Consider the following 14498-nt stretch of genomic DNA (forward strand, 5'->3'; position numbering starts at 1 on the left):
GCTGGGGGCCCACCCTCCGGGACATTTCTGATTCTTAAGAACTAAATCTAAACAAACAAAATGACAATGGCTGATGACTCTCCTGGTTCACTTCTTTCTCTTGGAGAGCAGCTCTTTCCCAACAGAGCTCCTCGAATTATGGAAAGCAGAGACTCACTGAGAAGGAAAACCTTCTGTAGGAAATGTGGGCTGCCTTTGGCAGCTGGGAAGCCTCTGACCCACTCTCAAGGACAGCTGACAGCTCTAGCAAGCCATAGAACACCTACTGTGATCTCTACTCCTCAGTGAGGAGATGAACTGTGCCAGGTCCCCATGGGAAGTTAGGTGCCGTGAATGTAGAAAGGGGACCCTTGGGGCCGCACATGAAGGAAGTTGCGCTTGGCTGCATACATACATGGCCTTCTGTATGCGAATGTGTAATCATTCTCCACACATTGAAAGAAACAATGGGGAAGTGTGAATGACAGCACAACCAGCCATTCTATCTTAAGGTAAAGTGGGAAAGCATGTCCTCTGCCTCTCCGTTCTTCGTAAACAGTTCCACATCCCTAACTCTATTCTCAGGGCCATGTGAGGTTGCCACAGTGCCATGGAGGAAGGCTCCTCCCCCCACGTCCTTACAGCCACGGGGTGAAAATCCCAGTTATATTATTGCTGCAGTTCTCACAGACACTACACTCTGGGAATCCAACAGTTGTGCAACTGAGAGATGGTCACACTGTGATGTTGCTGGGAGCTCACTACATGTTGTTCTCCACCACAGCACGACAGCCCAGATGGCAAATGTGGATGCAGTGTTTACGCTGAATGGTTACTCGGGGAACCTGTGGGTGGGTGGGCAGCCACCAGCTAATGCCCCGCGTGATGCCGTGTGTCCTGCAGCAGTAGTTTCACCTGCAGTTTCCACGTGAGGCAGCCGCGGCTGCACTTCCAGTTCCCTTCCTCTTACTCCCAAGTCACATTACAGCTGCGCCAATGCACTGATGTTTCTTAAAACTGAATGCAGGGGATAATTATATTCTCTATGAAATTAATTTCACATTTCTAGAGAGGCCCTTACAAAATAGTTGCTTCGTGATAGTTCTGGGACTCCTCTTCCTCTAAACTCAGTATGCCCGTCACACACTCACTCATCACTGAAAAGACGACATGAGAAAGCACGTGGAAGCGGATGCAGAAGTGGGCACGGGCACTGCTAACCAGAGCAGGCGACGCAGAAGAAAACAACAAGCGGTCGCAGACTGTTCTCTAACTCTTCTCAAAGGCAAATGAGCACATCCTATAGACTGTTTTTCAAATCTGGGGGCTCGGGATGCTTACAGTAACACTTTTACAGAGTTAAAACGCTGACATATCCACTCAGCATTAGATTTTATACTGTGAAGTTCACTTCCTCCGAATTTATTCTTACTTTACCTGGTTTCATCTGTTGAGCCTTTTACTTCGTCGCTAAGCCTGAAGGTCCCTAAAGGTTTGTCTTCCGGAATAGAAGGCAAGGAAGCAGCTGGTAACTACAATAAAAAACAAAGACCTTTCAGCACTAGCTGTGAGGTCCGTGCTGACCGAAATCTGGCTGAGTGAATAGGCCACAGATGAGGCTCAAACCAAGCCTTCCCCAACCAACTCACGGCCCCAGGAAGGCCATTTGCTTTAGAAAAGAGATTTTCTGAGTGCAAAGCAGGCTGGACTTGGCAACTGGCACCCTCAAATGACAGGCCGTTTTCCATTGGGTCACTGTCTGTACTAGTAGCACCATTTAGAGTGACAGGTTCTTGAAGCTCAAGTGGCGGGGCCTCCTCATCTTTGGCATCATGGCCAGCATGGTGAGCTGTGGCCATCCTGCCCACACCGTTCCCCTTTGCCAGGCCCTTGGAACCCTAGTCAGACTCTTTGGATGACTGCATCCTAGGGGACCAGCACACTGGAGCTCACCTTGGACTCGCCATTTATCACTGGCTTGGAGCATGACTTGCTTGGGGAGAGTGGCTCTGCTGCTTCACTGTAAATCAACACTGACAGTGCATTCAGGGTGGACTGTACTGCAGAGCAGCAGATGGTGGTAGGAGGAACAGGTTTGTTAGGGGCCTCCCCGGAATTGCTGTGTTGGTTAGGCTGAGATTGCGCTTGCAGAACAGGCTTGTCCTGAATGCCGTTGGTGAGGTTTTGTTCCTTAGGGTGCTCTGCCATCGCAGGGTGGCAGCTAACTCCTGTAGGAGTGTCAGCAGGACTAACCCTGCTGACACGGGGACTTCCATTCGGACTGGCCATGGAACTTCTTGGCCTGGTCCCGTTCAAGTGAGGTGATTTCTGCAAGGAAGAAAGCCACAGCCAGGTCAGCACTCCAGAGTCAGGGTCTGCTCCAGCCATCGGCCTGCCCTTTGGTCTTGTGACTGACGGGTTACACAAATCATGAACACCGCCCTTTTCTTTCATCTGCTCTATCCACGTGCACTTTTCACAGGCCCTAATTTTCTGGAAATTAATCCACACACAGGACAAAGTTGTCTGTCAGAACACAATCCTCCTGGCACGGGTTCACTTATGTTCTCCTTGGCTGGCTTCCAGGGAGGCCACTGCACAGACAGAAGTGTCAGCTTGCTGACCTCCAAGCAGGGGAAAGTACATAGGCAGAAAAGGCTGCTTCAGGTACTGTATGTGAGGTTACGACTGCGTGCCTCCACCCAGTGGTGTCTCAGCATTGTACTCATACAGTTCTGTTGCTCTGGGTTCCACTACTACCGCAGAACCTCTGTGACAACACAGGTGACAGCTGGTTCACAGACCAATAGTGTTTGGCCTGTCGGTGTTTTCTTAAATACTTGAATTAGCTTCTGCCTTGAAAAAACCGAACAACTCTTAAAAAGTTAATTGGGCTGGAGATATAGCTCAGCAGTGCAGCACCTGCCTGGCAAGCACAAGGTCATGAATTTGATTCCCAGTACCAAAAAAAAAAATTCCATCACAGCTGCCCCTTTCCCTACGCATGTACATTCTGCTTTGCCTGTGCCCCACTTTCTCCTGAAGCAGAGTCCAACTCAAGCTGGCTCTCAGCCCAGCTTATAAATGCGTTTAACTGAAACAGAGCCCAATGTCTACCAAAAAAGTAATTCAACTAGATAATCTGATAGTTCAAACTCAAACTGAAAAGCTATAAAACCTGAGAGCAGCGATGACCTAGTGCAGTTTGAGCTGCAGATGGCCTGGTCATGGGGCCCCAGGGGGTTTGGAGGATGGGACCCATGGGGTTTGGAGGACGGGCCCCACCCTGCGGACCATGTCAGGCCCCTTGGGCAGGAAGGCACATGGGCTCGATCACACCCTTGGGACAGCAGATTTGAAAAACAGCACACTCCTAAGATAGCTATGTGGACATAAAGTGTCCTTGTAACAGGATCACTTTCCTGATGTCTAACATGATTTACAAACTCACCTATCTAACCTGTGAGTGGAGCACAAGTCCACAGCGAGTGCTAACTTTTAGATATACTCACATCAGATGTTCCTCTCCACCACCCTGTTCACACTGAGATTTCCTGTATATTTAATATTTTGGTGGATGCTTTTTTTTTTTTTTTTTTTTGGTACCGGGAATTGAACTCAGGACCTTGCACTTGCCAGGCAGGCACTTAATGCCACTGAGCTACATCCCCAGTCGTCTGTATTTAATATTTTGAAATGAAGGGTCTGCATAACCTGTTTTGACAAGAAATCCAGGTATAGAGAGTGTTTGAGGATAGACCTTAGAGGTAAAAATCAGATGCCACCTCTAAAGTGTTACCTTTCTCTTGTGAGAGGGAAACTGTGGGCCAGTAAGCCCGGATGCGGCCTGCTTGTTGGTGACACCCTGATGACTGGTGACCAGGCGGGGAGAGGACTGACCGGGATGACGAGTGGAATGAGTAAGTTCATTTACATTTTTGACATCGTGGGACCTGGGGACAAAGAATGAGAGGGCTTAGGATGATGGAGGGCATCTTAGTAGAGACGGATTTCTAAACTCAGTTCCTCGGAAAGACACTGATGGCAAAGATACTGCTTCTCAGTCACTCTGCACAGAGCCATCCGATGCATTAGCTCCCTTAGGGGTGTGGGTCAGTGTCGGGGTGCTCAGCTCAGGACACAAGGGCAGTTGGGTAAAGGAAATGGTATTTTTAAACTCTGTATCCTGAGGATGCTGATATTGGAAGGCTAGTTTTTCTGTTTGTATTTTAAAATTAAAAATGCATAACATGGTAGAAATCCCCTAGTGTCCAGAAAAATAGGGAAAGAACACGTCACACCCTCAGAGATGGTTCCCCTTTGACTGGACAGATCGTCCCCCATCTTTCACCCAACACCAGGGTTTGATATTTCGAACTGCTTTCCCTCCACATACGCTCAGCACTTTCCCAAAGCATTAAAGAAAAGGTTTGTAACAATCCGTCTTGGCAGGTGATGGGCCACATAGCAAGACACTGTCTCCAAAAAGAAAGAAAAGAAAAAATCACTCTTAACAATGGCATAAAATTTCAACACATCATTCTGCCATTGTTGAACATTTTAGGTTATTCTTAACCTGAAGCTTCCATATTTAAAAAGGACACCTTGGGCCGGGGATATAGCTCAGTGGCACAGCGCCTGCCTGGCAAGTGCGAGGTTGTGAGTTCGATTCCTGGTACCAATAAAAAAGGGTTAGGTCATGGCTCAGTGGTAGCAATTGCCTCGCTTGTTCGAGGCCCTGGGTTCTATTCCCAGCATGGAAAAAACAGGGTTGGGGGACACCATGGGGTACACATCAGAATTTTTTTCCATAAGTGGAATTGTAAGTCAGCTTGCAGCTACAGCCAAATCAGCCCAACTGCTGGTCCCAGCCCAGCCTGATGCCTAACCAGCACTGTGCTCAGCACTAGGGAGGTGCTGGGTGAGACTGTGCAGGGTGCTCAGAGTCCCCTTCTCAAGCCCTCTACCCAGGCTCTCCACATCCCCAGGTCCGCTCCGTCTGCTGCCAGTAGCATAAGCCACCCGCTCCCCACCTCTCACATTTCCCTTCCTCTGCATGTGCAGCACTGAGTGCCAAAGAGCAGCAAGCTGACGCAACCTCATAATCTGTACTCAGAAGTGGCCTCTGTACTCTGCACACATGCGTCAGGGTAATCCTTAAACTCTGGTTTTTAAAACAAAACTCAAGGGCTGGGGATATAGCTCAGCAGCACAGCACCTGCCTGACAATCGCAAGGTCCGGAGTTTGATTCCTGGTACCAGGAATAAATAAATCAATAAATAAAAAAAAAAACCTCAAAATTGAATTGAATGTGGATGACATGAAAAGAAATGACATTACAGAGAGTGTGGTAACTTGTTTTCATGACAGTACCTGATATAAAAGAGCACATATGCTTGTTGGCTGAGTACCGATCTAATATCACTAGCAGATACAGTGGAGTCATTCATGTGATACCACAGGCCGTTGCTAGCCTGCGGAAGACAGCCAGTAAGAGGGAAAGATCAGAGTTTGTCAGGTTAACAAGGACAGAATAAAAAGAATAAGAAAAAGAAGCATTCACACTTTAATTGTAAAACTCCCACCTTCCCCCCAAAGAATGCTAGTGCTTGCTGTCCTACAGAGTCTATGTAAAAGCAATGAGCAAAATCCACACGGCTCACTTTCACGTAACAGAAGTAATGGCCTGTACGGCAGTTATATCCACTGTGGACCAACACTGCATACAAAGCATAAATAACGGGTTCTCCATTTGGTTCAGACATGTATGGCCGAATATCAAGATACTCAGGATATTTCACATCCTAAAGAAGAGATGGACAAAGGAGAAAGCAATGTAATTTTTAAAGGCACCGAAGGCTCCCCTGGTGCAGGGTATTTAGGGTGTCCCAGGAAACCCGCACAATGCTGCACAGTGATGTTCCAGCAGAAACCCAGTGCATTTCTTCACTTTTCAAAGGACACGATTAACCTGGAAGACATTCTCGCTGTCCTTATTTTCCTTAAGTAAGGATCCACTGTGACTGTCACATATCAAATCCACGATACAAGACAGTCACAAAACGATAACTGGGCATTCACCACCAATTATTTTAATTAATTACTTTGTGTTTTTGAGACAGGGTCTTACTATGCAGTTCAGGTTGGCCTTGAAATCACTATGTAGCCTAGGCTGACCTTGCAGCAGTCCTCCTGCCTCAGCTGCCCTAGTGCTGGGATGACAGGCATATGCCACCCTGCCAGGCCACTTCGAATAATTTAAGAATGTTATCAGTTATTTCTCTTCTATGTCACTGCATTTTTTACTTGTTTTTTGAAATAAGACTTCACTATGTAGACCAGGCTGGCTTTAAACTCGCTATGTAGCCCAGCGTGGCCCAAGACTTCTATTCTCCTGCCTTAGCCTCCCGAGTGCACCATGCCCAGCTTTGCTATTTCCTTTGGACCCTTTCAACCTTCAGTAAGTGAGAAGAAAGTAGGAAAATTCAGTGTAAGTGAAAAATCAGAAAACAAGAAAATAAACTTTGATGAAAGAGAGGCAAGATCTGGAGGGGGAGTCCTCTTTGGATTTCAAATTATCCACGCTCTCCCTTTATCCTCCCATTACCACGGATACCAAAGAATTAACCATGAAGCTAAAACACAGGTGAGTTCCTAATTTTATCAGTAGACAGCCTTGCCCCCAGGAGTACAGTAAACACATATATCCTCATAAGCACACAGACCAAAATCTTAACTCAATACTTTGACTTCTTTCCCCTGCTATCCAAGAAAAGCTTATAAAGTCAATCAACAAATTGTTTATTAGGTTATTTGTAATTTTTAACAGCTACTGGCACGTAAGTCTTGGCTTCCCATAAAAGCTTATTAATAACATCATCTACATACCTTAGAAATCTTTCCACCAAAATAATTTGCAAAGCGTTTCAGAGAAAGTGTAAGAACATTAGGTGATCTGTGTATGGAAAGCCTCTTTGAAGCCGGAACCATATTTTTGCACCTTGAGGTAAACAAACAAAAGATTAAGAAGATCAAAATTTTATGTGAATTTTTTTAGTCTTTCCCTTGCTATTTCTCTGAAACACCCTCATTTAAGATTTAAACACAAGCATAATAGATAAGGAACATCCTCCTGCTCCAAACAAACACTGGAGATATTTAAATTAAAAATGCTGGGGGTAGCTAGGCATGGTGGCACACACCTACAACCTCAGCACTCGAGAGGCTGAGGCAGGAGGATCACCACGAGTTTTAGGCCAACCTGGACTACACATAATGAGTTCAACAGCAGCCTCAACTACAAAGAGAGACGCTGTCTCAAAAAACAAAAAATAAAACAAAAAAGCAAACGAAATCGGGGAAATTGCCGAGTAGCATGACAGGAAGGACAGCTCAATTCTGAAACATCAGGCGGCACAGGGCCCCATGATGTGAAAAACAGATTAATGTGGGTTGGGGGTGTAGCTCAGAGGTGGGACGCTGGCCTAGCATGCATAAGGTCTTGAGTTCAACCCCCAGCACTGCAGAAGAACATCATAGGTTAACTCACTTCTAAGGCACTGAAAGCTAACTGGTTTTTTAGGCTGGTATAATTCTGTGAAAGCAAAGCCCTACCCAGATACAAAAGGGAAAAAAAGATGAAAAGTGTCAGGAAAAATGCCTAGTCTTGGAGATAAAAGCACCGTCTTCCCCCAGATATTGAATACTTACTTGGCAAGAAAAGATTATTTAATATAGATATCTGTATCACCTGGCTATCAAGTGAAAATCCACTTAAAACAAATGAAACAGGGGTTCTTGATACTATAGAATTTTCTATTTTTTTATTTTATGAAACAGGGGTTCTTAAAACAGACTCCCGTGACTGCCTGTGCAAATGCGCTATTGAATAATGTAAATGAAGTTTCCAGCAGCCTCTGTCCCCCCATGGGTACCCAGTGTAAGAAAGATCCTCAACTCTGCTGGGAGAGAAGGTGACCCCACCCTCCCTCCAGTCTCCTCTGAGAGGGGAGTCAAGGAAGATGCTGCCATGTTGAAGGAGCATCATCTTGAAGAAGCTGTGGCAGCACTGCGGCATCGGGTGGCAGCACTAGTTCTCCAAGGGTGCAGAGCTGCCCATCTTGAGAGAGTGCAGACACCGGACCTTCATGTTCCGGCCTCTGTGGGACACACAGCCTGGGTCTCCCAGAGGGCACCAGGAGCTAAGGCAACCTAGCGAGCCATTCAAACACAGCACGCCCTTTACAGTCAAGGCTCCCTGTCATCCCAAGTGAAGCAGCCATGTCAGGGACTGCAAGTCACCCCCCATCATACTTGCTACACTTGTAGCAGTTCTCGCCATCGAGCTGTTCCGGCTTCACAAACTGCTCCAATGCCTTGTTAACACTCGGAGCAGCCTGGGAGGAAAAAGAACAAGTAGGTGCACTGTCATGGTTTGTGAGAGAGCAAGCAAGCAGAAGACTCAGAGAAACAAATGAGAATTTTTATGAAAAAAATGTTTTTATGGGTATGGTGTGGCTGAGTTCCCAACTACCTGGGAGACTGAGACAGGAGGATTGGCAGTTTGGGTCCAGCCTGAGCAACTTAGAGTCAATCTCGAGTAAATTTTTTAAAATAGCCTGGGAATGGGGCTAAGTGGTAGAAGGCCCTGGGTTCAATCCCCAATGCCATACACACACAAAAATGTTTTCCTTTAGGATGATTAGCCTCACCCCAATTAAAAACAAGCAGATTAAAGTGAACAAAAATATGTATGGAGGTGGCTCACTGCAGCTTTACTTAGAATGCTGTAAAAGTAGAAGGCAACATGGAATTCTATCCAGCTACTGAACCCCCACCCACTGCCCAAACACGCTGATGTGGAAGGTCTCCAAGCAGAGCGAAATGAAAACAGCAAGTGGACAAATAGACTAAGGTAGACTCCCTTTTTAAATTTTTTCTGTTTTTTTCTTTTTTGCAATACTGGGGATCCAACCCAGGGCTTTCACACTTAGCTGTAGTCCCAGCCCGTCCCTTATTTTTATTTTAAACAGAGTCTCACTAAGTTGCCCAATTTGGGTTGAAACTTGTGCTGCCTGTCTGAGCCTCCCTGAGTCCTGGCATTATACACACGCAGCACTGTGCCCTGCTCATAGTCTCAGTTTTGTAAAAAAGGACCTACTCTATTCTGAGGCAGTGCATATCAGATGACCAAGAGCAACAGTGCTAAAGGGCAGATTTAATATATCTGCAGTGCTTGTGCTTTTCATCATAAGCATGTTACATCTGTTATCAGAGAAGCAAAAGCTCAAGAATAAAAAAAATGTAGTTCAGAAAATGCCAGATGTGGGGCTGGGGATTTAGCTCTGCGGCACAGCCCCTGCTTGCATACGGAAGGTCATGAGTGTGAATCCCGGAACTGGAAACCTCCCCCCGCCGAAAAGAAAATGCAAGATGCAAAAACAACTTTTAAAGAATAAGAGCCATCTAAGGTTTGCTGATAGAGATGTCAAAACCTGGTATTACTGAGGCAGGAGGATCGTTGCGAGTTTGAGGCCAACCTGGGCTACAAAGGCCAGCCTGACCTGCATAGCCCTGTCTCAAAAAGACCAAAACTAAACAAAAACAAATATAAAACCCGGTTTTATTAAGTAAAAAGTCAAAGAGTAAAAAAGATTTAAAACTTAACCACAACGAAAACTATTAAATTTACCTTTATCTCCAATGTAATATCAAGACATGGCTCAAAAGTGTCTGAAACACCCTTGCAATTTAAACATTGGACTGAAATAAAAACAAAATGCAAAAGATAAGCTACGTGGAATCAGTATGGCAGTCTCATGTATTGCAATTACAGAATACAAATACTACTTCAAAGTAAAAAAAATTGAAAAACAGTTTAACTTTTTTTCTACTAGGTTAGGAAAAAAGTTAATCTTATACACAGTGTAGGAAAAAGTCTCATAAATTTCACCTGTTCTGCACTACTGGTATGATCTCTTAGACTGAAAGCATGTCAGTATAAAAGTTTAAAATACATCTTATGACTCAAATTCTAACACTTAGAGTTTATTGTGTACACTTGTACATAGACACAAAAGCGTGAGTACACGGGTGCTGTTCAATAAGGCCCTGGTGGTAACAACAGAATAGAAAGCTAAGTATGCATCAGTAGGAGAATAAAACAAATGGACACTATTGCAGGTATGAAAGAACCTGTTAGACCTCTGTGTGCTCAAATAGAAAGGTTACTACTAAGATTAAGGGAAAAACAAACGTATTCTATAGTTGGCTCTCAGCTTGCTCATGAGTAAGAGACTGCCCGGAGGATATACTAGGAACTGGTACAAGGCTGCCTCTGGGGCGGGAGAGGGAATCTCTAGTTCTCCTTATTTCTACTATTTTCATTCTGATAACACATGCATGAGCCACTTTATGGACTTGTGACAAAAACTGACCTCTGGATCTTAGATACCCTCCAAATATCTGATACATCAGTGTGGTGGCCTGGGTGTGTCTGTCAAATCTGAAAAAGACAAAACAGTGATATAAGAATTCTGCAAAAGTACGGATGCTATGACTGGATTTTAAAAGCATGTGTATTTCTAAAAGAACAAGAACTCAGAGAGGAGAGCCACAGAAAATAAAAAATCAGCCTGCATGGTCCCCAGAGACCGGCCCTGCCTGGAGGAACACAGCGAGGATCTGGGGAGGATGATGGAAGGAGCTAAATTGTGAAGGGACTTTGAAATCAAGGTGGGAATGTGGCTCAGAAGCAAAGCAGCAGGAGGAAGACACCCTCACAGGCTTATGACCCGGAGTGGGACTTGGGGAAGGTAGAGCAGGCAGAGTCTGTCATCATCCAGACCCTGAGGGCCAGGAAGCGAGTGGAATGCAAAGGGAGGTGTGGGAACCGGGTGCATGGGCAGTAGCGGCTGGGTTAGGAGTGTTACATGACTGTCTCACCCATCCTTCTCTTGAGTCTGCACTTAGATTTTAGGGAGAAGCTATAGGAACTGGTAGAGAGAGAGACACAGAGAGACAGAGAGACAGACAGACAGAGAGCAGGCACGAGCTAGAGTACAGCAAACAGATTTATAAGGCGGGAGGTCAACAGAGGAAATGTCTGGCACAATTAGAAAGGAGGAGCAGGTACTTCTAGATCTGCCAAGGCATCCTGATGCTCAGAATTAAAGAACAGCAAAGCCAGTGTTCATTTCCTTGCATCTATAGTTCAACAGATTCAAATTGGGACAGTAAGCACGTGTTTTTAAATTTTAGTCATTTTAAAATAATGCAAGGCTGGGTGTGGTGGCGCAGGCCTGTAATCCCAGCACTTGGGAGGCTGAGGCAGGAGGTTCGTTGCGAGTTCGAGACCAGCCTGGGCTACAAAGTGAGCTCAAGGCCAGCCTGAACTGCATAGCGAGACCCTGTCTCAAAAAGACAAAAATAAATAAATAAATAAAATAAAATGTAAATAAGATAAAATAATGCAAATCAAGTGAGAAAGAGAAAATGCAAAGCCAAAAGGTAAAGCAAACAGATCTGTGTATTTTCAACATAAAAGGCAAAACAAACGTGGTAAGCCAGTGATGTAAGCTGAAGAAACCACGTATACTCACGCATCGATGCCAGTCAAGCATGCTTCCTGCATAGCGTCAATGATGTACTGAAGAAATTCATGGGCATCTTCTTGCTTTCCAAAACAGAAGTTCCTAGCTATACCTATAAGTTTTAAGCAGAGACAAGGCTTTATCATTACATATTAAATGCCTAGGCTGCAAAATTACATGTTTCTTTTTTTTTTTTTGGTACCGGGAATCGAACTCAGAACCTTGTGTTTGCCAGGCAGGCACTTATGCCGCTGAGCTATATCCCCAGCCCAAAGTTACACCTCATGTTACTCAGAAAACCCCCAAATAACTGCACTTAACGAGGAAGTAGCACTGACACAAGCACCGCGCACTTTCACCAGGAGCCCACAGGGGCTGCAGTTCCTGAGAGTCTGAGAGCAGCCACAGAGTGACTCTGTGTCTTTACCAAGTTAATACAGTTCCACTTCAATAAAGTCCACATTGGTTCTAGTGACTCAGGCTCTTCCAAAGTGTTAGGTTAGTGCACCCATTTTAAATATGACACCCAAATCCATCAGAGACCTGTGCAGAACACAAATATGCAAGCTACTCAATTCTGCACCATTGACTGCAAAAAAAGTCATATTGTCAGCTGCACAGTAACATTTCAGTCCTAAATGACTAAGCAGGTGCAAGAAGAAAGCATTTTTAAAAATTATAAATCAGTCTCTAGCACAAATGTATTATAGCACAAAACCTATTAGACACTGAGTCTTATATGTGTAGGGATGTAAATATAGTCTGGCTTAAACAATATAGAACTTCCAATATTCCACCAGTTTTGACCAATATAAATAGCAGTTCCATGATTCAACAGTATGTGTGTATACGTGCCACTTTCCTAACAACTAGATTATTACTCCTGCCTGCTATATATATGTGTCTAAAAATAAATGTATACATAATCAAAATAATCAGGGGCTGGAAATTTAGCTCAGTGGCACAGTGCCTGCCTGGCAAGCGCAAGGTCGTGAGTTGGATTCCTGGTACCGGAAACAAAACAAAACAAAAACCAAAAAAAAGAAACAAAATAATCAGCATTGTCCTGCCTAAAATTTTGCCAGAACCCTGTATGTTTTCTTTAGTTTTAGTCGTTTTGAGACAGGGTCTTACTATGGAGTTCACACTGGGCTTGAGCTCACTTTGTAGCCCAGGCTGGCCTCAAACTCATGGCAATCCTCCTGCCTCAGTTCCCAAGTGCTGGGGTTACAGGTGTGTGGCACCACCCTTGGCGCCAATATGTGTTAAAGATTTCTGCACTGTCCACTCTGGTCCACCAATAATGCCAACGGCCCATTTAATCTTTAATCTTGAGCAGCTTTTAAGACAAGATTTTCATATTGTTTATCATTGTATAATTATGCATTCCTATAATTACCAAGCTAGATACCAGATTAAGAGTGAAAAGCATTTTTTCTTTGTGTGCACTTTTAGTATAACTTGGCTAATTAAAATGATGTAAAAGTTAATGCAAAAGGCACACAGAGCCCGGTGTGGTGGTGCGCAGGATCTCGAGTTTGAGGCCAGCCTGGGCTACCCCGTGAGACCCTCGGCTGTGGGGGGATCGAGTGGGGGGGGCACTTAGAAAATACCTAAGAAAATTTCATGCAATCTATTTAGAAATTTAAAATTAAACAGTAAAAATTGAAGTTTGTTCATAAATTTAGTTAAGCTATGAGTATAAATTTTTCTGAGAAAGTATAGTTACCTTCATTTTGACAATTCTTGTGACTATGTATAATACAGGATTAATTTACCAAATTAAAACTAAATATAAACCATTTAAAGAGAAGGACAATATGAGAGACTACTCAGCATAGAAATCCAATTATCTGAGAAAAGGCCTTTTAAATGATTTTATTAACAAACTCTGTTTTAAATCATTTAAAATTTGCCTATATTAAACCATGGTCTTCTTTATTATAGTGTCATCTCTTTAAAATTTAATAAATAGCTTATATAGTAAATGTTTAACTAAACATTTATTACTAATTAAAGACATATCCAGCTGGGTATGGTGGCACACACCTGTAACCCTAGCACTCAGGAGACTGAGGCAGGAGGATTGCCATGAGTTTGAGGCCAGCCTGGGCTACATAATGAGTTCAAGGGCAACCAGCACTATATAGCAAGACCTTGTCTCAAAAATAAAAAAATAAAAAAAAAGACATATCCATGTACAATAAATACATGTGGTTTATTTTGTAGTAAACTTTGGGTTTTTTTTTAATCATCTAGGCCATTAAGACTAACTAGCTAAAGGCCAGGCACAATGGTGCATCCCTGTTAGTCCCTGCTACCCAGGAGGCTGAGGTAGGGGTATGCCTAGGCAACAATATTAGTCCTCATCTCGGGAAAAGAATACCTTGTTGAAAAATACTTCTCTGGTTGATACTTACGCTCCATTTCATGGATGACAAACTTGGGTTGAATAACGTCCCCAGGACTATTGAGTGCCTGGGTAATATGGTCTTGCATTGTACACATCATACAAAATCCTTCCACATGACCTGAAAGATAGACGACAATGCCCCATATTAACAAAACTAGACTAGACAGTAAACCATAAATGAAGAGCACATTCCTGAAGTGAAGTAACAGTAGCAGCTGCTAGGTGTATGCATTAACCTATCTACTTTTATTTTCACTTAATTCTCTAAAAAACCTAAATGATAAGTATATATTGGTTCTAGTTCATGAGAGGAAAAAAAAGGCTTTGAGAGTTAAAAATCTGCCCAAGGTCACATAATCAGACTTGACTCATACTTTTCCTAGTTTCGAAAGCTGTGGTCTTAGTGACTCTATCCTGGAAAAATAAGAATTTTTTTCTTGTACTATCATTAGTTTCAAACAATGAAGCAATGTCCCCCATAACAGGAGTTAGAAATTTCTATGTAAATATTCTG

At 43.8% G+C, this 14498-nt stretch overlaps 1 protein-coding gene and 1 long non-coding RNA gene across 5 annotated transcripts in view; one reads left to right on the forward strand and one right to left on the reverse strand.

Moving 5' to 3' along the window:
• LOC102026404 overlaps positions 1-14498 on the forward strand; it is an 88840-nt gene that overhangs the window by 29167 nt on the left and 45175 nt on the right. For 2 of the 4 annotated variants that reach the window (XR_001236504.1, XR_001236503.1), the window contains exon 11: positions 3793-3899. The exons of 1 other annotated variant lie outside the window; for it this stretch is intronic. This is a non-coding gene — a long non-coding RNA (uncharacterized LOC102026404). Of the gene's footprint in view, positions 1-3792; positions 3900-7819; positions 8296-14498 lie in introns of those variants that run through there. One more of the 4 variants, XR_001236502.1, reaches the window with a different exon arrangement.
• LOC102018575 (ubiquitin carboxyl-terminal hydrolase 42-like) overlaps positions 1422-14498 on the reverse strand; it is a gene marked incomplete in the record, with an annotated part of 24706 nt that continues 11629 nt past the window's right edge. The window contains 11 exon segments of the mRNA XM_013521140.1: positions 1422-1908; positions 1910-2307; positions 3779-3932; positions 5354-5454; positions 5644-5784; positions 6869-6980; positions 8294-8376; positions 9672-9742; positions 10417-10484; positions 11581-11683; positions 13992-14102. Coding sequence (XP_013376594.1) covers positions 1512-1908; positions 1910-2307; positions 3779-3932; positions 5354-5454; positions 5644-5784; positions 6869-6980; positions 8294-8376; positions 9672-9742; positions 10417-10484; positions 11581-11683; positions 13992-14102 — 1739 coding nt within the window.

This window comes from Chinchilla lanigera, unplaced genomic scaffold, assembly GCF_000276665.1.
Source record: "Chinchilla lanigera isolate Chin_1 unplaced genomic scaffold, ChiLan1.0 scaffold00059, whole genome shotgun sequence".
Lineage (NCBI taxonomy): Eukaryota > Metazoa > Chordata > Mammalia > Rodentia > Chinchillidae > Chinchilla > Chinchilla lanigera.